The following is a 21,543-nucleotide window of genomic DNA, read 5'->3' as shown; positions in this document are numbered from 1 at the left end:
CAGGACTGCCTTCCTTAGTAAAACTAGGCAAATGATTTTATTGCTGCCAGGCACTACTGCAAACATTTTGAATGTAGCATTTAAGGGAAAGATGGGCCGGATTTTAAAAATTGTATTTACATTGAGCAGTAATAAATCTTGTTTTGTCTTTTGCCTTGAATTTGACCAGAAAATCTGTAAAATAAAGCATTATGTTTCCTGAAAGATATTTAGGTCAGCTAAAAAGTAATAAAGTAATTCCTTAAACACTGCTCTAACATAATTATTAAAAAAATATGTATTTCCATATGCTGCATTCATAGGAGAAATAAACTAGGATTATGCATGAAGGGGATTGGGATTTGAGATTTTATGCTGTACTGTATCTTCAGGCTATTACAGTGTTGCTGATGTTTCACACTTCTGAATTAACATTTCAAATGAAATGTTTCAGTTTTCTTTCATATAATATTCTTGCTATAAAAATTTAGTGACGATAACATAGAACAAGTGAAAATTGCACATTTTACTGAACATGTAGTCCATAAATACACAGGGAGCTGTACAGGGAGCATAGTCCACAGCTATACAGAGAGCAAATATACTCACAGCTATGTTTTCAGTTCAGCTTTAGTAATTCACAGTTAATTTACTGTGGAACACAAAGAAATGCCCAGATTAACTTTTTGGAAAAGGAGCATCTGATTTTTATTTTTTTCCCCAAATGGTTTGGAACAAGTTCAATTTTTATCAACCTGTTTTTAAAGGCTCCCTAATCTGAAGCTTGACAGAGTCATCATGTGCTCTTAGTTGTTTAGCAATATAAATTCCAGTAGTGTAATGTGAACGTTTTAGACTACCATTGTACTGGAAGCAGGATTACAAACACCTCTTTATCCAGGTGGTTCATCTACACTCTCCTGTGTGGCAGTGTGCTTGTTGTGTGCCCCAGCATGGCTTGTCCAGCTCCAAGGTGTGCAGAGAGCAGTTTGAGGGGTACCAGGAGTCCCTGCAGTTGGGAATTACAAGAGCAGGGAGGAGAGAAAATCGACTTCAAACTTGGTGAACAGTTTGCAAATTGAAGATACATATTCTGAAGGCATAGGAGAGTGATGCCTTAAATGATTTTTTACTTTTTGATTTGAATTTGAGATTTAAATGTGTGCTTTAATTTTAGATGTGCAAAATATTTTCTTTTAAATATACAGTTTATCACTTCATGTTCCTTATGAGCAGTGTTTTAATTTCTGCTGTGCTTTTATGAGGCCATCTCAGTGCTGTTTTCATTTTTCTTGTCATTCCATATATAGGAATTACTGAGGATGTGTGATAGGAATATTGCCTTTTTGGCACAGCATCGTGCCTTCCAGTCTGCCAGTGGCTCTAAAGGATTTAGCAGTATGTCTCAGCATATCAAGCAAATGTGTAAAGAAATGCAGTTGGGGCTCAATTCTTCCTTCTCCAGCCCTACTCCAAGTCTGGACAATGTTTACAGCATTCTGCAGCTCTTGATTTTCTAGGATGCACATCCAGGAAATCCTTTCTGTCAGTTCAAGAGTTTTTTTGAATTTATATGTTTTTTCCTTAGGCTCCTGTTTTTCTGCAGTGAAACATCAGAATGTAAATCTGATGAAAAATTGGTTGCAATTTAGCTATAGGAAACTTTTGAAGCACTGTAAGCCATATTATGGAACAGGGTGTATACTTCTAGTTTTACATGTTGGATTTAAGGTTTCATTGTTCTCAGATGAATGAGATGAAGTATACTTTTCTTCAATTTTTCTTCCTCTAGAATTGTTTTCAATGAAGCTGAAACCAGTGTTTATCCTTGATGATCACTATTAGAAAAATATTTATTTTTGCTAGCATGATGAAGCTGCTGTAGTGACTAGAAGTCTTTGCTAATGAGAATTGGGGTTATGGTGGGCTACAGAAATTAAAGACTGCAATTTTTTAGAATAAACTGTGATATATTGCAATGGAAGTATTTTTATTACAAAAGAAATTTAGTTAGTGATGTGACTTCATTAAGCCTTCCTTATCAGAGCAGTCTGATCTGACTGGCCCTGGGATTTCTCCACAAACATCCTGGCATTAAATCACCATCAGTGAGAGTAACTTGAGTTGATGTGTGTTAGTCACTGTGTTGGCAAGGGATAGAGCATCTGTGCAGAGAAACAAATATTTTGATGTTTGGGTTTTTTATCCTCTTCTTTTCTGCTCTGTCCCTCAGACCAGAAGTTTTTGGTGGTAAAAGTGTTGCACTTGGTTTAACTAAGTTTAACTAAATCTAGGGCAGAAGCTAATGGATATTCATATTCTGATCTCTGAAGGGATGAACAGTGAAAGCTTAGCAGTCTTCAACTCTGCAGGGCTTTACAAATCAGCAGGTACATGCAGTGCTCTTGCTGCTCAATCATTTTTCTGTCACAGTAATGTAATCCCATATCCCTGACCAAGTCAGTGACCAGCAAGAAGATGATATTAGTTTGAGTGCTTGTTAAAACACTGCTGCCTTTCTCCCCTTCCAAACAGTCATTAGTTGTGGCCCTGGGGGACTTGCATTTTCATGCTGTGGGAAAAAGATCTCAGCAAGAACACTTCTGATTCCATGCTTATTAGTGGCTTGTTGTCAGCAGATGGGAGAAACAACCTTGTGGGGTGTTTACCTGAGTTTGGTCCAGGATGTGCAATTTAAGGCTATTAAAGTCCCATGTGTTTAAAAGCCTTGGAAAAGTTCATAATTTGAAATTACAACTCCCTTTAAGACTATATTAACTGTAGGTTTTATGAGTAAAATATGGATGTGAATGTTGGTTGTAACTTCCTTGTGACTGGGAGATTTGGGTTCCGCAGGGACAGTCACTCTGAAGACATTGCTCCTCTTGTTAATTGGTTCCTCCTTGTGAGTTTCAGAGGATGGAGTAGCCTTGTTTCCTAGAGACAGTGTGTGATAAAGCACAGCAATGACAAGAATTTTGATTGATATGATGCCCAGGCCACAGTTAGGGAGAAATCTGAATTTGCAGTAAAAGCTTGTGGTTTAGACTTTGAGTATCCTTTTATAATTGATATGTGCATGGCTTGCAGCTCTTGAAAGTCTTTTCCTTGGGATTTTTCTGACTGAAAATAACTTTAAATACAGTTTTATGTGAGTTCTCTCAGACTTTGTCAAAAGAACTGGGTTTGCTCAGGGGATGGCTTTGCCTTCATAAGAGGTTTCTGATGGTTTTCCAGTTCCTTCCTTTGGTGGCTTGCAGTGGATTGACAAGATGTTCACTGAGGTCAAGTGAGCAGGCTTAGGGAGGCTTTGCAGTACAGCTCTCTAAGTGATTTCTACAAAATTCACCCCAGAAGTCTTTGTTTTGTAATTCATGTGTTTGTTTCATGATGCCAGTGGTGTTAACAGCACTTCAGTGTTAATATACAATACTCTGGAGCAGTGTTAGCATTTTGTGAATATATTATTCTGAACCAGTAAAAAAAAAGCTATTTTCCCTAATTGATAAAAAGGTTTCTTTTACTGGTGAACCATTACTGAAAATTGACATTAGTAGGAGACATTGTGTACACTTCATTCTGTACCTTACAGGTTACAAGTGCTTTGAGAGGAGTTTGGTTTACCTTGTAGTGTAATGAAGCTAGTTAGATTTAGCAGGTGTGGCCCTTAAAGAATAGGGGGTTGCAGTGATGCCTTAAAATCCTGTTAATGTTTGGATCCTGTCACAGAAAAGGGGTCAATTTAAGAAATTGGTGCACCAGTTTTGGTTTTTGGTGAAATGTAAGTTAACCAAGTGGTGTCTTCACCTGGCTGGTTGTTATATGAAATGCAGATGGTCAGTAAGGTTCACAGGTACCTGATATCTTTTTCAGAACTTTGCCAAGAATATTTTTGCAATTCTTCAATCAGTTAAAGCCAGAGAAGAAGGCAGAGCACCTGAGCAAAGACCTGCACCAAACACAGCACCAACGGTAAGGGCAGTGTGTGGCTGGACACAAGGGCTGGGACACCAAAAGTGAGAGTACAGTCTCTTCTCACTATTACATACACAATTTGTTTTGGTTTTCTTCCAAAAAATGCATATTTTTGAAGCATAACTTCACAGCTATTCTTTGATTTAAGTTGCATTTATTGGTATTTAAAGAGTTGAATATATTAGTTTAATTAGTTCAATATGCTCTTGTTACTGAGAGATGGATCTGCTAGTGCCAGCTTCTGCATCTATCAAGCATTAGCCACATGCTGCATCTATTTGCAAAAAGTGTATTCCATGAGAGTGCTGCCATTTCAAATGAAATGTTTTGCTGCTTTTCTGACAGATAGGGTAGCAAATGTTTAAGAATCTGGAGCATGACTCATGAGTGGGAACAGCTCGAACCAGCTTTCTTTTGCCTGTGATAAATCAGGACAGACTTAGAGCTGTATTGTTTACTTCTATCCAGGTATTAGACAGGATTTGTTTAGAAGTGTGGTGTTTACTATTGTGTTCTATTAAACCTAATGTATCTTTGAGCATGATGGTAGTCTGCTCTAAAAGCTGTTTAATTGTACTCTGTGTTTTGTTTTTGCTGCTACTGCATTTAACAAAGAACTAAATTTAAATAGTGAGATGAATTCCAACATGTAAATATTTGCTTTGTGTTGAATTTCTTAGATTGTGCATGGCATTATTCAAATGTCCCACTCAGAATACATGTGAATACATAACTAAGCCATCCACAAAAAGGATTGAATTGATATTGAATGTGGCTCTAGATTGGTGCTTTTTAAAAACTTTTTTCCCAGAATGCCTTCTTTTTTCCCTTCAAAATTTGTTTTTATTTATTTTATTTAGCAAAATTTTATCTTAATCTGGCTGACAAGAGAAATTTTGTGTAGCTGGAGCCCTAATCATGAATTGTCAGTTAATGATTTTTTTCCTCACTAATTCTTTAAGTATAATAAAAACCCAGTAGAGATTTTAATAATGTAGTTTGTTACTGTTTGTTATTTCAGTTTTGCCTCAGGTTATTCTCTTTGCATTCAGTACTAAACTGTTTCTGTAAGACTGTAAGTGGATATTGAATGGAAACATCAGAAGTTTTCAAATGCATTGAAACTCCTACAAAATGGAACTGGTTTTATACTCCTGAGTAGTTCTAAGTAACTCTTCATGAAATTCAAAAACCATCAAATACTTTTTAGTATGTTTTACAAATGTTTTTTAACCTGTTTTAGGATCCCACTTTACGAAATAAACAACCTATTCCAGCTGCCTACAACAGATATGATCAGGAAAGATTTAAAGGCAAAGAGGGTAAGTTGATGCAATGCCTTTTTCAAAATTAAAAAAAAAAAATTGAGGACCAAAACTCCCCAGTCACCAAGTTCATGTTAGGGGGTTTTCCCTGCTATTATTTCACAAACCTATGAAAAGACAAAAAAAGAGATGTAATTGTGCTGAAAGATAGCTTTCCAAGTAATAAAATCCAGAAGTATTATTTTGTAGAAATTGTTTCTACCTAATTGTTTGGAGAGGGTCTTATGCAATTAATAAAAAAATCACAAGTGCAAGGATAACTGTCAGGTTCATAACATATAATGGATTCCCTCTCCTCAAACCATCACAGTTGCTCTAAAGGTTGCCTTCAGTAATTGCAAGTAAATATTATCTAGTTGTGTCTATTTAAATGAAAAAGCAAACTGGGAACAGCAGTGCAAAACACAAGCACCCTCCTGGAGAGGAGATGGAAACAATCTTCAATATTGAAGAAGTCTCACCAGTTTGAAAAGATTGTGAACATTGAACTTGAGTGATGATTTGCCTTTCTAATGCAATTTTTCTCCTGCTCCCATCGCTTTTTTTTAATCTTGTTTTTAGCACAAGTTCAGTTACTTCACTTTCATGTCTTGCTGTGGTTTTATTTTGCAGTCTTTGTTTCTTGTGCTTGGATGGTTTTGTGCTTCTTGCAGAAGGTCAAGAAGCAAATTGTGTTACATTTCTGAATTGCTTCTTCCTCTTGTGTGATTCTGAGAATGTGGTGTTGGGGTTTCACTTGGTGCTGAAATGGGATTGACTGGACTGCAGCAATTTTTCCAGTTGAAAGATTGTTTTGTGATGAGGTCATATTCTACCTGCCTAAAAAAAAATAACTCATTGTCACAGTCCATTTTAGAGAGTGTTTTTTGCCTTAACTTTCTGGTTACTTATATTTGGTGTAGTCACACAAAGTTAATTTTGTATTTCAGGTTTCTAGGGATATTTAAAGAAATACATAGGTTAAGAATACCACATTAGCTAAGTGTAGGCTAGTACTGGAAATAAAAATGAGGTGTTGGAAAGAAGGTATTTTAAACATGAGGTTGACTTATCAAAGGTATTGGTACCTCACTTATGGAAGTTACATAGAATTAGTAATTAAAATCTGGATTTCTTAGGAGAGGACCTAGAGATATTTGAGATCTTCTTTGGCTTCAAATTAACTTCAGAAAATAGCAAAGATCTCATTTACTTATAGGGTATTCTATTGTAAAAATATTACCTTTAAATTGTAATCTACCTGGAACTCTGAGGACAGGTGGTTTTCCTGTCATAATTAGGCATTAATGCACAGATAATGTCATTTGCTTAGAATTGAGTGATGCATGTCACTTACAGCTCTGTCACAAGTGAGCCCATTCCTTATGGGATTTTTAATTTATTTTTTATTAAAAGTCATCAATAAAAATAAAAGGGTTTCTTTTTCATTAAACTGGTTTTTTTACAGTAAGTCGAGTAAGAATTTGGAATTGTACTTGTTTATGGAAAGGTTGCAGTATTGGGACTTTAGGGAAAGAATTTTGAAGGAAAAGAAAGATAATTAAGTTCAGAGAGTAATAACTTGCAGTCTTTATGCCACTGTACCCACCTTTATTTAGTGATGGTGGATAACACCCACGATAAAGCTGAATCCTACAGATTTCTGCCATTCTGAAGGGTTCCCACACCTTGCCCTCTGTGACTACCTGTGTTGGCTACCAACAGTGGAAGGCAGGATGGTGTGGTGCTTCTAACAATGGGCACAGTGGTGGGCTTGGCTAAAAAGTGACACAAAGCCAAAGGACAGTGTCTCTAGGCTTTGTTCTTTGTGTCTCACCTGTTGGCTCTTTCCTCAGAGGTACTGAAATCCTAGCAAGGCTTCACAGTAGTCCTCTTCTACTTGCAGCAGGATTGTGGCACACTGCCTATATTCAGTTTTGTATGATACTACAGTATTTCAAGTTTAGGCAGCAAAGAGGTGAACTGTTTTTCTTTGAATATTTGTGGGCTTTAATAGAGTTTTTCCATTAGCTGTCTTGTCCTTAGCATAAGAAATTCAAAGCTTGTAGAGCTAAGAGGGTAAATTTAGGAATTTTAACATGCATTAAGTAAACTGTTGAGTTGCAGCCAAATTTCTCTGCTTCTTGTGGTGGATCATTATTTCTGATGCAATGTATAAGGATGCCTCTCTGGTAGACTAACTTAAAATTTTCCTGCCAGATGGGACAGGCTTTGCTGCTAGAGTGGTTTAACAGTCAGTGTGAGGGGGTGGTGATTGTGCTGTTCTTGAAGAGCAAACACTGAGTTCCAGGTGCATTCAGTGGAACTGCTCAGCAGCCCAGGGACAGGGGACAGGGCTTGGTCACCTTTTGTCCAGGGGGGTCTTGTTCCTGCAGCTTTGGTCAGGCAGGACAGAGAAACCTTTCCTTTGACATCCTTCAAGTTCAGTGAAGCATTAGAATGTTGTTTGCAGTAGGAATTGCACATCTTGGATGTTTCCACATGGAAAGTGGAAGAACACATTGCCTGGCAGTGCACCCATCCTGCCCAGCTGCTCAGATGTTTTGGAGGTGAGGAGGTGAACTGCTTGCAGGCACTTTCCTTGGGTGCTGTTTCTTTGCTGTTGCTTTGGTTTCTGCCACGCTCGCAGTTAGTGATGGTATTTTCTCTTCAACAGTACAGAGCTGCATCCTGTGCTAAACTTCCTCTTTTTACCTTGCTAGTCCTCTTCCTTTCCTTTGTATTACTTGCTTGAGTGGTTTTTTTATAGTTTATTAGTGAGCATTTTACAACTGGAGAAATTTTTCCAAACTTGAGTTTGTCGTACTTTCTTGACCAACATAATTTTAAAGTCTTGTTCAGGATTTAAAAATCCTAGGCTCAAAATAAGCTTTAGGAGCTTATTTTGTGTCCTCTCCTGTATGCCTTAATGTTTGATATTTAAACACACATTAGATATACATGTTTTGGTGCTCTTCTGCTTTTAGGTAGATACAACTAGATAATATTCAGATGCTATTCTGTCTTTTTCCCCCATTTTCTTGGGTGGCTTTACCTCAGAAGATTTTTTCACATGCTTGTTTGCTCTGTAATTTCCAAATGTGCAGGAAATGGGATGGCAGTCTTGCAGATGTAACATTTTTGTGACCCACATCTCTTAGTATGGATGGCCAAGTCAAATTTGCCTGTGCTGCTCCAAGGTTAGGTCTTTAAGGCTTATTCCAGGAGTGTTCCTGTTGTTCTCCAAGTTTCAACATAGTAGCAGCCAATTGTTACTAATCCCCCCAAAACAAAAAACCCCCAAACCCTCCAGCCATCTTCAGCCCTGTTTAGGGTAAATCGGAGAGTCTTGCTGTGTGATTTCAGCCCATGATGGTGAAAAGAATATTCCTGACTGTGTTCAAATGTTTCCTTCAGGCAAGTTTGCTGTTGACTTCATGCTGTTGTCATCTTATATTTTATTTATAACTTTACTGGATGTTCAGACACAACTGCCATTTTCCAGAATTTTGTCAGTCCTAAGTGCTAAGCCCAGGGAACAGAGGACTGTGAAGTTATTATATTTGAGGTGACTCTGGACCAGAACATTTTGTTTCTCTCTCATCTACGTTGTTAAGAAAGTTTCTTTATAAGGCATTTCTCATTCTAAGTTATTTTATTTTAAATAGTGTGATATCCTTTTACACAGGGAGAGTAGAATTGGTAGCAGGAGATAAAAGGTTCTGAAGTTTTACTGGTCAGACTTAGTTTGACTGATTAAACTTTCATTTATTGCATTCACTTGAAGATTCATATGATTGTTATTTTTCCCTAACAGAGAGTATGTACAAGAGATGCATGTTTGGAAAAAGAATGTGATCTATCTGTATTTTCTGGCTTGGTATGGCCAACTAGTTTAAAAACTTTACACTTTTAGCACTGCACATTCACTTCTGTGCTGGAAAATACACATAAATTGCTGTGAGAAACTTAAGATGTTGTTGTTAATTACTGGTAAGATTATTACAGAGTTGTTATATATGAACTGTACAGAGAATTTGTAAAGTAATCAGTGTAACTTGGAAATTTAGGTGTGAAACTTACTTGTTAGGATAGAGTACCGTAAGGGAGTGCTCAGTAAACTCATGCAGAGTGACATTTGGTGTCAGGGCTGAAATTACTGGGGCTGTGAAGTGGGGTAGTGAATCATTTCCAGGCAGTATGCAGAGTGTTGCTATCTGGGGCTTGAAGAATATACAGCTGAAAAAAGAAGTGGTTATTCAGTCTTATTCATCCACAGTTCAAACCAAGGCTTTAACTTGAGCTCTTCAGTGTCTGAGACATGCTGCTTTGTTCTGTTTTTATTTCCCTTGACTTCCTTCCAGAAATTCAGGTCTTTTTCCAGAAATTGAGTCTTTTTCAAGCTTTTATTCTTTGGGTAATGTATCAGAGCTCGTTTGTAGCTGGATTGAATAACTGGAGCTGCAGAAGGTGCAGAATCAAAGTGCAGGGTGACCTAGATGGATGTGGAGCAGTGGCTTTAAGCAAATGCAAGGCACCCTGAGCATTAATATTATGTGCAAGGAAACAGAACATGCACCCAAATGCTCAATCAGAATATCATCAGTCCAAAAAGCTGATGCATTAGGGTGCCTATGTTCATTTCTAGCTCTCATTACTTTATATAAGAAAAGGCACTCAGATTGATGCATGGGGATGCTAGAAAGGTACCTTGTGATGAACTACACTGGAAATGTTTAGGGTTCTTTTACCAGTCTTGGGGTCATGGAACTGAGAAACTGTGACCATAATACATGCAATGACTGAAAAAGAAAAAACCTGTGGTGATAGGTTATGTTTTTAAGGCATTAGAGTTGTTTATTCAGTTGTAGTTATTGTGTTTACATCTCAAGATGTAGTTTTAAGGCATGTGTTGATGTTGGTGTTTTTAACAATGCATATATTTCTAAAATTGATTCTATTTGGCAAACAAAAGGTTGCATTACAGTTTTTCATGACAAAATTATTGTTGGGTTTTGCTTGCTTTCTTTAGTCCTTAGTGTTAGATCTGTGATTGAAGCATTTAATAGGGACTGCTGTATGCCTAAAGGAAATGTGAGTCACAACTTGGTAGTAATTATATTGAAAATTCCCAGTGTATACAAGACCCTCAATAAGTTTTTTAATAGTTGTTCTGAATCTAATTCCAAGCTTAAAAACAAGGGTCCAAAGTCTTACCATCATGTACCTTTATTTATGAGGCTCTTTTTTCTTAAATACCCTTTTCTTAGTCAATGGTTTATCATTTTAACTGCTTCTATTACCACAGTGGAGCTGGGATTTTGAAGCTGGAGTTATAAATGAATTCTTGGCCAAGTATTACCATGTCAGCTTGCTGCTGGTGCATGACTCAGCAGCACAGGTTGGAGCTGCTTTGGGAGGCAGAGGAGAAGCTTTTGTGTTCCTGGAGGGTGTGGCCCAGCCTTTGTGCTGATCAGTGCTGGGGGCATGGCCCGGGGTCTCTCTTCTGCTCCTCTTCACCATGGCCCTGGTTCCTCTTGTATGCCGGGTCTGCTTTTGAGCAGCTGTATTAGGCTCAGAGCCTGGCCTTGGAGAAGAGCCTGCTCCTTGAATATCTTTTACAGCATTTAGCTGGCTGTGACACCCTCAGCAATTTTTGAAGTGGGAATGAAGCTGGAAGTGTGGAGTCCCTGACCTGCAAACATTTGTTTCCTGCTTTGCCCAGGCTGTGCACAGTGAGTGGAGCTGAGGGTGCTGCTGGATGTGCCCAAGTGTACAAACTCCTGAGACCTGACAAAATGGTACAGACATGCAAGGGGCAGGGCTCATGCTTCTGGCACTGTTTATTTCTGTAAGAGAAGTGATTGGCTGACAGGTACAATACCACATGGTGTGTGTGAGAGCATGGAATAATCAATCAAGCTGTGTTCTGACAAATGTGTCACTGCTGTTCCTGCTTCAGGGGGGCTGCTATCCCCCTCTGGAAGCTGGAGATGCTGAACTCTGCTTCTCCAGTTGTTGGAGAGTTTGAGGCAGGAAGCTGGGGAGCTGGTGGGCACTTTGGGATGTGGTTTCTCCTATGGTCCCACCCTACTGCAGGCAGCAGAGCATGGGCCCTGCAGCAGCTCTGGTAGAGGCTGCAGTGACTGTTTGCAGGAATGTGGGTGGGTACCTACACTGACCATAAAACATGTCTCATATTTGAATTAGTGCACAAAGCTACTATGCCAGTATTTGCTAATTATCAGAACTGTTTTATTTGCTACCTGAGTAGCTTCTGAATAGTACTGTGGCCCCTGTGTATCTGCTGGGAACATTGATCAAGCAGGAAACTGGGGTTTGCTGGAGGCAACAAGTGGCTCTTCATCCAAGGTACTGACTTCTGCTAGAAAGAAGGGTCAGGACAAGGCTGGGAGCAGGAAGCTGATGAGTGCCAGAGCTGTGGTTTGTGGCTCCCGTGGCTCATTAAATGAACCAGGACAGATTTTATGAGAGACTTGAGAAGACTTTTGCAAAAGATGAAACCAGTGGCAGTTGAGCAGAGATTGGTTCCCTGCTAGGTGCCTCTCTCCCCTTTGATTTACTTTCTAACTGTGCTGCTGGCTCTGTGGGCCTTTGTTCCTTTGCAATGCTGATGGAGACAGGGAACAAACATGGAGAGATAATTACAAAGTCAGGATTTGTTCTGAGAGGAAAGAAGCCACAGCAGGCCAGGCACAACAGAGGATGGTGCTATGCTGCTCTTGCTATGGGGTGTCTGTGTTCTTTGGAAAGAATATCTAACTAAAATAGTTGGAAATGCTCTGTGTGACAGGCATGAGGAACCCATAATAGGTTAGTCTGGAAAGGACAAAGGTTCTTCTGCTGGTGCTATTCTGAAATTCACAAACAACTGTCAGCCTAGATGAGGCACCTCTGATTTACGTCTCTACAAGTCAGCAAAAACATCCCTTCAATTTAGGGAGTTCTACCAAGTATTCTACAAGGCTCCAGGCACCACCTGAAATATTAACGTGCTCCCTGCCCTGCAGCAGTGACCTGTATAGTCACAGAGCAACCTGTTCTCCGTGAAGTGTTTGTGCAGTCACCTTTTGACCATTCAAGTTTAGAGGTGTGACCTCTGAGCTAAGACTCAAGGCATAGTTACAGCTTGGGGTTGAGGGGAAAGGTGGGAAGGCCTATCAGTTTATATAGGGAGACAGTATCAATTTTTATAGGGAGGCTAGGCTGCTTTCTTTGGTTTTTTTTGTGGGTTTTTTAAAATTTGTTTGGTTTTTTTGTTAGTAGAATTTTTTTTTTTAGTAGAAAGGACTGTATTCATGTGTGTCTGTGCCTCCATTTTACTTTCTCAGAATTATGTCTATAGTTCAGAAATGTTAATCTGGCAGAAAGGGAGGGGTGGCCTTGAGAAGTGAAGCTGAAGAACAGCTGGAACTAAGGAGACTGTAAAACAAACATGGTCAGTGACATGGGGCATCTTGGCTTGGTAGTGGGTGGCAGGTCTGGCATGATTGAGGGGGAAAAGGTGCAAGCCCAAACTGTTCAGTAAGTAGATAGCTGTCTTTGTGGTGAGAGGAGTATGATAAGTTCCAAACTCTGGAGTATCTTTTTATAGGCACTAGAGAGTTCTTAAATCTGGGAAATTTTTTGGCCTCGTTTCCTTTGAGTGCCTGATGATCTTCATCTAAGGAAGAAAGGATGAGCAAGCCACAGATGCTTCCCACATCATGTGAATGGTTTTCAAGGTTGTCTGGGTTTCAGTTTAAGTTAATTTACTCGTGATGAGAGCAAGAAGCTCTAATGGATTTGAAAATTCAATATTTCTCTTGGACTTTTTTTAAATTTGGGTAGGAGCCATGCTTGGTTCTGCCTTATTTCTTTGTCTATCATGATTTTGGGCTGGTGCACAAAATGAAGGGGGTGTAAGAAATGACAAAAACATACCAGTTCCAAGTAGCTGTTTCTGCACAGTATCAGTTACCTTTACCCAATTCTACTTGATATAGCCCAGAATTGCTTAGATACAGACAAATGCTTGTTTATCATGGTTTGAATGGTGATTATTATGCCAATTTAGGTAGAAATTTTTGGATGGTTGTGTGATGGGATCAGTTGATGGTAAATGCATGAGGCTAGGGAATTCACAAAATGAAAAAAGGTTTTTTGTGAGTCCTGTTGGCCCTGTTCAGGAGCTTACTTTGATCTTAAATTGCTGAGAACAGTGGGACAGGGAAGGAGTCTTCAAAAGTGAATAGGCTGCTGACAGCAGGTTTAGTCACTGGGAGTTGCAGGCTTCTGGCACTTAGCATAAATTCAATCTAATTAAAACTAATTACAAAAACCCGCCCCAAGAATGCCCCTTTTTATAATCTTTAGTCTGGTATTGTGCATTTTATGTAGATTCTGTCCTCTGTATCATATGAGAATGACAGTGTTACTCTTCAGCACTCCAGAAGTCAATTTATCAAGCTAAAATGGCCACACTTTTATAGTTGGCATGTAAATTGGTTTCTTAGGTATATTTTTCCATTAATACAGGTTGAATATGTTGCATTATAATGTATTCTGGGAATATGAATGGGGCTTCTCAATCTTGTAGTGAGGAGAATTTCTGAGACCCACATGCAAGTTGTAACATATTCTCACAAAGATTTAGGTTTATATCCTTTGTCTGAAGGGCTTCCAATTACTTCATGCCACAGGAAAAGTATTATTTAGAAGCTACTCAGGTAGCAAATAAAACAGTTGTGATAAGTAGAAAATAATGACCTAGTAGCTTTCTGTACTAATTCAAGTATAAGACATGTTAAATGGTTAGAGAAAGCAGCAACATCAAACTGACCTCTGTCTAAAGAAAGCAGATTTCCTAGTGACTACCCAGTACTGGGTACAGAACCTAAAGCACCACCTGAGGAAGATGTTCTTTGACAGAAGAACTCCAGAGAGATTCAGGGATGTCCATTTAGACAAGACACTGCTGTGCTCACAAGGATTTACGGAAGTTTCTTTCCCTTGGCAGAAACGGAAGGCTTCAAGATTGACACCATGGGCACCTACCACGGCATGACTCTGAAGTCTGTGACGGTGAGTGACAACTCTTGGCTCAAATATGTTTTATGGACATGATTGTAAACATAGATACAGTATATGTCTGGAGATAGAGCCAGCTTCTCCTTCTGGCCTAGGCTCTAGGAGGTTGCTTAGATTGAGTAACAATTGCTGAAAGCTCTTGTCTATGAAAAGCCAAAATGTGTTTTGTTTGATCTGCATGTTCTAGAGGTCTGTGCCCCAGGGATTTGTTTGTCTGCAGTAAAAAGGTGTGCAGGGAAGGCTTCTTGAGGTGCAGCCTTTTTCTGTTATACTTAACATACCCAGGTTTTTGCTGACCTTAGGTGTGTCTGGAAAGGGACACGAGTGATAAAACTATACTCAGAAAACTGAAGTAATGAACCCAGGTTTTAGAGTATTGCTCTGTTTCCCACTCTGCATTTGATAAAATAAATTTTTTGGTGGTGGAAGATTTAGACCTCAGCACTACTGTTAAAGCTTTCTAGCCTGGTGAGATGGACTTGTATTGTATGGTTGTACAGTGCTGTCAGTGGGAGCTGAAGCACTCACAGATGAGAAAGAGAGACCCTCAAACAGATTGCCTTTTCTTTCTTGGGCCAATGTTTGTCTGCTTTTGTGCAAGTGGGTTGAATGCTCTCAGATAAATGCTATTTTGATCTGCTGGTAAGTATGACAAATGCTAGAAAGCTGCGCCCTCATTAAGGTTTTTGCCAGCTGCATACCTATGGAAATGTGATGAATAGACAACACTAAACACTCTCCTAAACCCATGCACTACTTCCAGTTTGCCCTTCTCATAAAATAGGATCTTAAGTAGAAATTTCTGAAAAATATTCAAAGGTTTTTTTGTTTGATAAAAGTCCTTTCCCAAATTTTTTATTCCCAACTCCTCGTGACTTAGGATACTGTAAAAGAAAATGGAAGGGAATATTTAATGAAAGAATCTATTTAGCAGTAAATAGTGTAATTTTTAGAGGAGTTCAGAAATTGATTGGATGAAGAAAAAAGATAACCTGTCATGTCTGAAGGTTTGTTCTTGAACTTTGCATGAATTTTGGGTTGCTTTATGAGAAACCAAAGTGTTGTTATAGCAAACCCAGGTTTTTATGGGATATCATACCTGCCTCAAGGGGTAGGGATTTGAAATGGGTTAATAAATGGGTTCTGTTTAAATTGCTCTGTGGGGAGGAAAAAGAAAGAGGAAAGAGAAAAGCAAGATTATAGTCAAGAAGAAATGTCGAAATGTTTTAAGCTTATAAGTGTAAAATCTGTAAAAGTGAAGGGATGCACATTAACTCTAAATATTATATAGTTTTTTAAGATCATAAAATAAGTAAGGTTTTTTATTCTAGGAATTCTAACTCATAGATTGAGCATACTGCCTAGGGTTTTGAGGTTGTTAAACTGTCCTTGTTGGTTTCTTCCATTTAGGGAGAAAATATAATAGATATTAAATTACAAGTAAACCTTTTTTTAACATAAACCAGAATTTTTTGAAATAACTGTTTAAGAGTGCACGACTGCACATAAAGCATCATCTGGTGTCATGAGAAATATTAAAACCCCATCTGTTACTTGGCTTTTGTCTAAGAAAGAACTGGTGAGGGATTTTTGGAGCCTTATTTTCCAGACTATTAAAAAGGTGCCCTCAATATTTAGCTCATTCATAAATTGCAGTGACATTCTGGCTTTGTGTTTCAGATGGGGGAGAAATAAATCTGTTAAATATGTTCATCAGTTTTGTCTAAACTTTGTCATAGTGATGGACCACTCAGTTCAAACCTTGAATGTCAGATCATATTTTTGTGGAGAATAGTTAATCTCCTGCCATGAAACTATGGAACTATGAAACTTGGCAAGTTTCATATTTTGCTTTTACTCAAGGTTTTTATGGTTAGTTTATCTTTTTTTATGCTAGACAAAATTAGGGAGGAAATGGGAAAGTAATTACTTCCCCATGGTGTTTAATGAGAAAGTACATTATACTCATTGGCTAAATCACAGCAATATGGGGGATAGGATTGGAATTCATTCACCTGCATGATCTCATTGCTGTCTTCTTAGTATTGGTATGATTCCTGTAGGAAGTCATCAAACGTTTCAAAGGAATTTAGAGTTCTAGGTAGCTCTTGATTAGAGGCTCACTTCAAACCTCTGATATCCAGATGGATGCTCATGCTTGAAAGCTTCTTTTTTATGCCATTGTTCTCCATGACATGATGGCTCCTCCATTTTTCCTGTGGTGTTTGCTTCCATTAATGTATTTCTGGAGTGTGGTCAGATTCCCTAAAACTTAGAGTTCTTAACTCCAGTGTGCAGTGATCCACTGTTTGGAGTTGCCCACCTGTAAAGTTTGTAAAAGGTTTCTTTGTTTTGTGTTATATTCCTTACACTGGCACTCTGCCTTGCTGTAACTCTTTGTAAATGATTTTAATGAAATGTGCAAAACTTATGTTTGTGTTTGTTCTTGCTGAAATGTGAGCTGTCCTAGATGCTTGTTCTTTTTAACAGCAAAACAAAAACTTCTTCATCTCGACTGCTTTCTTTTCATCAGTGATGTTGGAAACTTTCTTAGCTTTCAGAATTTGTGCCAGAGCAGATGGTGAATGGTGGGCTTTTTCTGAAGTCATGTCAGCTAAAATAACTTGTGCTGCTGGCAGTTCTTCCCTGTAACAGGGCTTTTGCTTGATTGGCACACTACCTCTTAGGAAGAACTGACTTATTTATTGAATTTTTATTGTGAAGGCATGATCTCATTATGCTGGACCTGGAATTGTTTATAGCAAGGCATTTTCCTCCGAAAGATTTTTAAAAATATTTTTTCCTTATTTTAATACCTGTGGCACCTTCTGTTTGCCTGGATTGATGATGTTTTGGAAAATTAGTAAATAAGCTAGTGGTGGTGGCTCTTGCTGCTGGCTCCCCAGCAGTTCAGGTAGCAAACTGTTCAGCATGACTTTGCAAAACCTGCAGCTCTCCCTGCAGGCTTCACTTCCAAGCATAATCCCCTGTGCAGCAGAACAACTTCTGGTTTTTATCCAGGAAAGTTTGGTGTTTGAGGTGGATCAATCTTTGGAAGAGAAGTATGTTTGTATTTCTGTACCACACAGTGTGAGGTGATGCTTAAGCTGATGTTCTGAAGATTCTTTGTTACTTGTGTAAATTTGACATATTTGGGGCTTTAGCCTCCTACTTTTCTAAAGGTTAATGTTAGCTTGGAGGCCAGTGTCATCTGGTGGAAGCCTCGAAGGTGGCTCTCACCTTTTACATACAATGACATGGAATTTTGGACTATTCATTTCTGTAAGTAGGATATGTGAAGCATTTAACTGTTAGTGTAGCTCAAGATGTAAAGATCAGAATAGACCAGTTAGCTGCACCTAGGGCAGGATAGGAAGCAGTTGCTTGTTCTGTGAGCACCTGATAAAGCTAAATTCTTCCAAGCTGAGGGCATCCTTTGTATTGACTGTGTGCACTTGCAAATAATAATTGTCTATCCATTACAATTATAGTCATGGTGATGCTGGTTTCACTCATCTTTGTGCTTTTATCCTTGAGTTCTCATGGCTTTAATATGAAAGAAAGACATAGCATGAAAGGCTGTGGAGTTGTGTGGGGTGATTTCCTCTCAGTTCTGAGTGCCCTGGCTGGTCAGGAGCTGTGATTCAGGATTCAGCTGAAACTTGTGTTCAAGTGAACAAGAACTGCACAGCACTACAATGGGCCCTTGTAGAAATTACTTTGTTTGCTGGAAAAATTCCTGTTTTCAACTTGGGGTTTCCTTAAGCATTCAGGGCTGCTGAAGCTTGGGAGCTTCCTTTGTCTTTGGTTTTTGCTGCTAGCAATGGATTGTGTCATTGATCATCTGCACTCCTGAGCAGCCAGTGCTACTGTTGGCATCTTCCCCTTCTGTTCAGTGAACAGGCAGGTGCAAGAGCTCCTGTAGGACTGAGCTGGTGGCCTTCCCAGAGAGTCTGGAGCTCCACCCGGATGATCAGTATAGTTAGTGAGGCACTTCACTTATAACAAACTCAAATGCAAATTTTTGTGGGATATTCAAACTTTGTAAGTAAGAAATTCTGTGTAAATTTTCAGTACTTCTGAGTTGAGGGTTTTTTTTTCCTCCAAACTGACAAAAGTAAGATCCTTCTTACCATTGTACACTGCCAGGCTTTACAGCAAAATCTGGGTAAAAGTGCTCTGAATAAACACATGAGAGTATCAATAATTAAAGTAAATGCACTACATTTCAGTTACAACAAATACATTTCATAATCCTAGCAGAAACCAAGTAATTAAATAGGAGTTCCTATGTAAACCACAGTACAAGCATGTCTAATTTCAGAAGAACTGGAGACTTGTTCAGCACCCTTAAGGTCAACAGCATTTTCCAGTCAGTATCAGATTTGGGGAATTAATTAATCAAAGGGTTTTACTGTTATTGCCCTCAAAATCTTTTGAGCTGGGTACAACCTCTGTAGTTTTTTTAACTGAGAGGTTGTTTAACCACCTCTGGTGTATCTTCAAAGGAATAGTGTGTGGTATAAACAAATGGAATGACTAAATTATGGCACTTTACAGACTGAGCCACTGGAGAGGAAGTGGTTGGGCAGAAACAATTAATATGGTGTGTGCATGTGTTTTATATAAAAGACTTAAGAAAATGGATATGCTTCTGTGTGAGGAGGTGAATCCACAGGATCCTATAATTGATCATGAGGAATTTGTGATTCAGTGCCAAAATACAGAATGGCTGTTTAGAAGCATATGGTGGAGTTGGATGTTGTCTCTCAGTGTTCAGATAAATAATGCTTTTAAAAAGAAATAAAAACTCAATATATCTTTAATATTAGAGATGGAAGAGAGATACCATCTTATCCACATCAGCAGTTTTCTGTGTCATGTCCTAATCTCATTAAAGTGTTGGGGAACAGTGGGATTGAGTGAGGAGTCAGCAAAACAATGGACTCTTTGAAATGTTTGAAACAGGCTCTGAAGTGCCACATAATTTTTGTGCAGCCTGTGCATAAGGTGGTCATTATTCCCAATGTGAGTGCAACAGAGCCTGCCTACACCCCCACTCCCCTCTGCAGGCTGAGCAGCATTCTGTGAATTCTCTCTGTGCATCCATTCAGTTTTTAACCAGCAAGGGGAGGTGAGGAAAATTGTAATCATATAAAATCATAAAGCTACATAGATTTGCATGGAGGGCAGATGTTTTTCATAGATGATACCTGAGGTAGATAGTTGTTTTTATTGGGTTTGTAAATAATTTTTCACCATAAGTACACTGCTCTGTAACTAATCCAGACATACCCATGAGGTCCTTGGTCCATTAGGGTTAAAGGCCAGGACATGAACCATGAACTGAAAAAATCTTTTAGCTGGATAAATGGATGTTTCTCCAGAACAGTCTGCCAACAACCTAACACTGCTTTGGGGCAGCAGACAAGAAGGCTTTGTGTGTCTGTGTTACTCTAATGAGAGTGGATAAAATGCAACCAAGAACTATTACTGTATTTTATATTTAAGGCCCACACAACAGTTTCAGTGGTTGGCATTTCATTGCCTCAGTTGTGTTTCAAATATTAAATTGCTTTCCCTTAAAGAGTTTTAGTGTAAATAGTGAAGCTGATACAGACCAAGAAAAATCACATACAAATTCTGCTTTCAAGAAAATGTGTTAGGTTGAATAATAGTGCACTCATTTTCTTTGGGATTGTAAGTTGTGTACATCTGTGCCAAGATATCTGACTGTTGTACTGCATTGCACAATGACTGCCTGGTTTGTTCCCTCTGATAGCTTTTCCTTCATGTTGGGGTTAAGAACTGCAGATTCAGCTAAAGACAGGGATGTTGTACAATCAGTCATGCCTCAGGAAGGTAGGCATTGCTGTGTGGCACCAGAGTGCTGCTGAACAAGAGGGAGCAGGAGCTGGAGCTGTGCAGCCTTGCCCTGAGCCAGTGCCTGGGTCCCTGCTGTGTGCACAGCTCAGCTGTGGCAGTGCTCTGTGTGCTCCTGGCTCGGCTGGCAGGTCCTGAAGGAGCTGGAGCTGTTTAGCCTGGAGAAGAGGAGGCTTAGAGGTGAACACACTGCTCTCTACACCTTCCTGAAGGGAGGCTGCAGACAGGTGGGGTTGGTCTCCGGTAGAACCAGAGGACACAGTCTCAAGCTACATTGTGTAGGTTGGATATTAGGAAGAAATTTTTCACTGAAAGGATAATAAAGCACTGGAATGCTCTTCCCGGGGAGATGGTAGAATCACCATCTCTGGATGTGTTTAAAAAAAGCCTGGACATGGCACTTGGTGCTATAGTCTAGTTGAGGTGTTAGGGCATGGGTTGGATTGACTGATTTTAGAGGTCTCTTCCAACCTCATTATTCTGTGATTCTGATTCTGAGAGGTTGGAATGGAGGAGCCAGACAGGGCAACCCAAAGCATTTCTGAGGATACATTCAATGAGAGCTTTAGACATCCTGGAAGCTTTACTTAAAAAGGCTTGAGGGCCTCAGGCATGCTTGGTGTAAGCTCTGAGATGACCTCCTAGACCTGTCTTGATCCAGAGCTGCATGACAGGAGTGTCTTTGCCAGCCCTAGGGGTATGCCCTGAGAAACTCATCTGCCATGCACATACCGTGCTCCAGGACTGGGATCCTTTATAAATGTTTCAGGAGTCACTCTCATTTGGAAACCTAGCCCCAAATAAAACTGCCTAGGACACTTTATTTGTGTTCTTTGGATTGCATGTCCGCCTTTACTTGAGTCCTGTATAGGATTCTGCTTAGGTTCATTTGTGTTTCTCAGGTCTATGGGTTTGTGTGTAATCAAAGTTTTATAGGGTGCTGCTCAGTGCTACCAACTGAACCTGAGCTACAGATTTTTATACTTTGTCCTAAGAGTTCTTAACAATCAGACATCATGCATTGCACAAGCTTATTTTAAACAACTGGGTCAACACCTTTCCCTCTGCAAATTATCTCCAAACATCTCATGAATGTCTAACAGCTGCATCTTCACCTGACAGTTCTGGGGAAAGAACAACTCTGCTCTTATGTAGGGTTGTCATTTATTCCCACCTACAGAAGGTGGTGTAAAGGTCTTGCAGACCCAGTAGAAATGAGCATGTGCCAGATGGGGCATCAAAAAATAATTCACTCTAACAGATCTCCTCCTCCCTGCAGGTTATGGGTAGCCATCCTCTTGTCTTGCAATTA

At 39.3% G+C, this 21,543-nt stretch overlaps 1 protein-coding gene across 1 annotated transcript in view; it reads left to right on the top strand.

Moving 5' to 3' along the window:
* Positions 1–21,543, top strand: part of CDC73 (cell division cycle 73) — a 101,575-nt gene that overhangs the window by 16,111 nt on the left and 63,921 nt on the right. The window contains exons 8-10 of the mRNA XM_066555828.1: positions 3,853–3,951; positions 5,198–5,276; positions 14,278–14,342. Of these exons, the coding sequence (XP_066411925.1) occupies positions 3,853–3,951; positions 5,198–5,276; positions 14,278–14,342 (243 nt within the window). The remainder of the gene's footprint in view (positions 1–3,852; positions 3,952–5,197; positions 5,277–14,277; positions 14,343–21,543) is intronic.

This window comes from Molothrus aeneus, chromosome 9 (genome assembly GCF_037042795.1).
Source record: "Molothrus aeneus isolate 106 chromosome 9, BPBGC_Maene_1.0, whole genome shotgun sequence".
NCBI lineage: Eukaryota > Metazoa > Chordata > Aves > Passeriformes > Icteridae > Molothrus > Molothrus aeneus.
The sequence above is the reverse complement of the archived record's forward strand: the minus strand, read 5'-3'. Positions and strand labels throughout refer to the sequence as shown.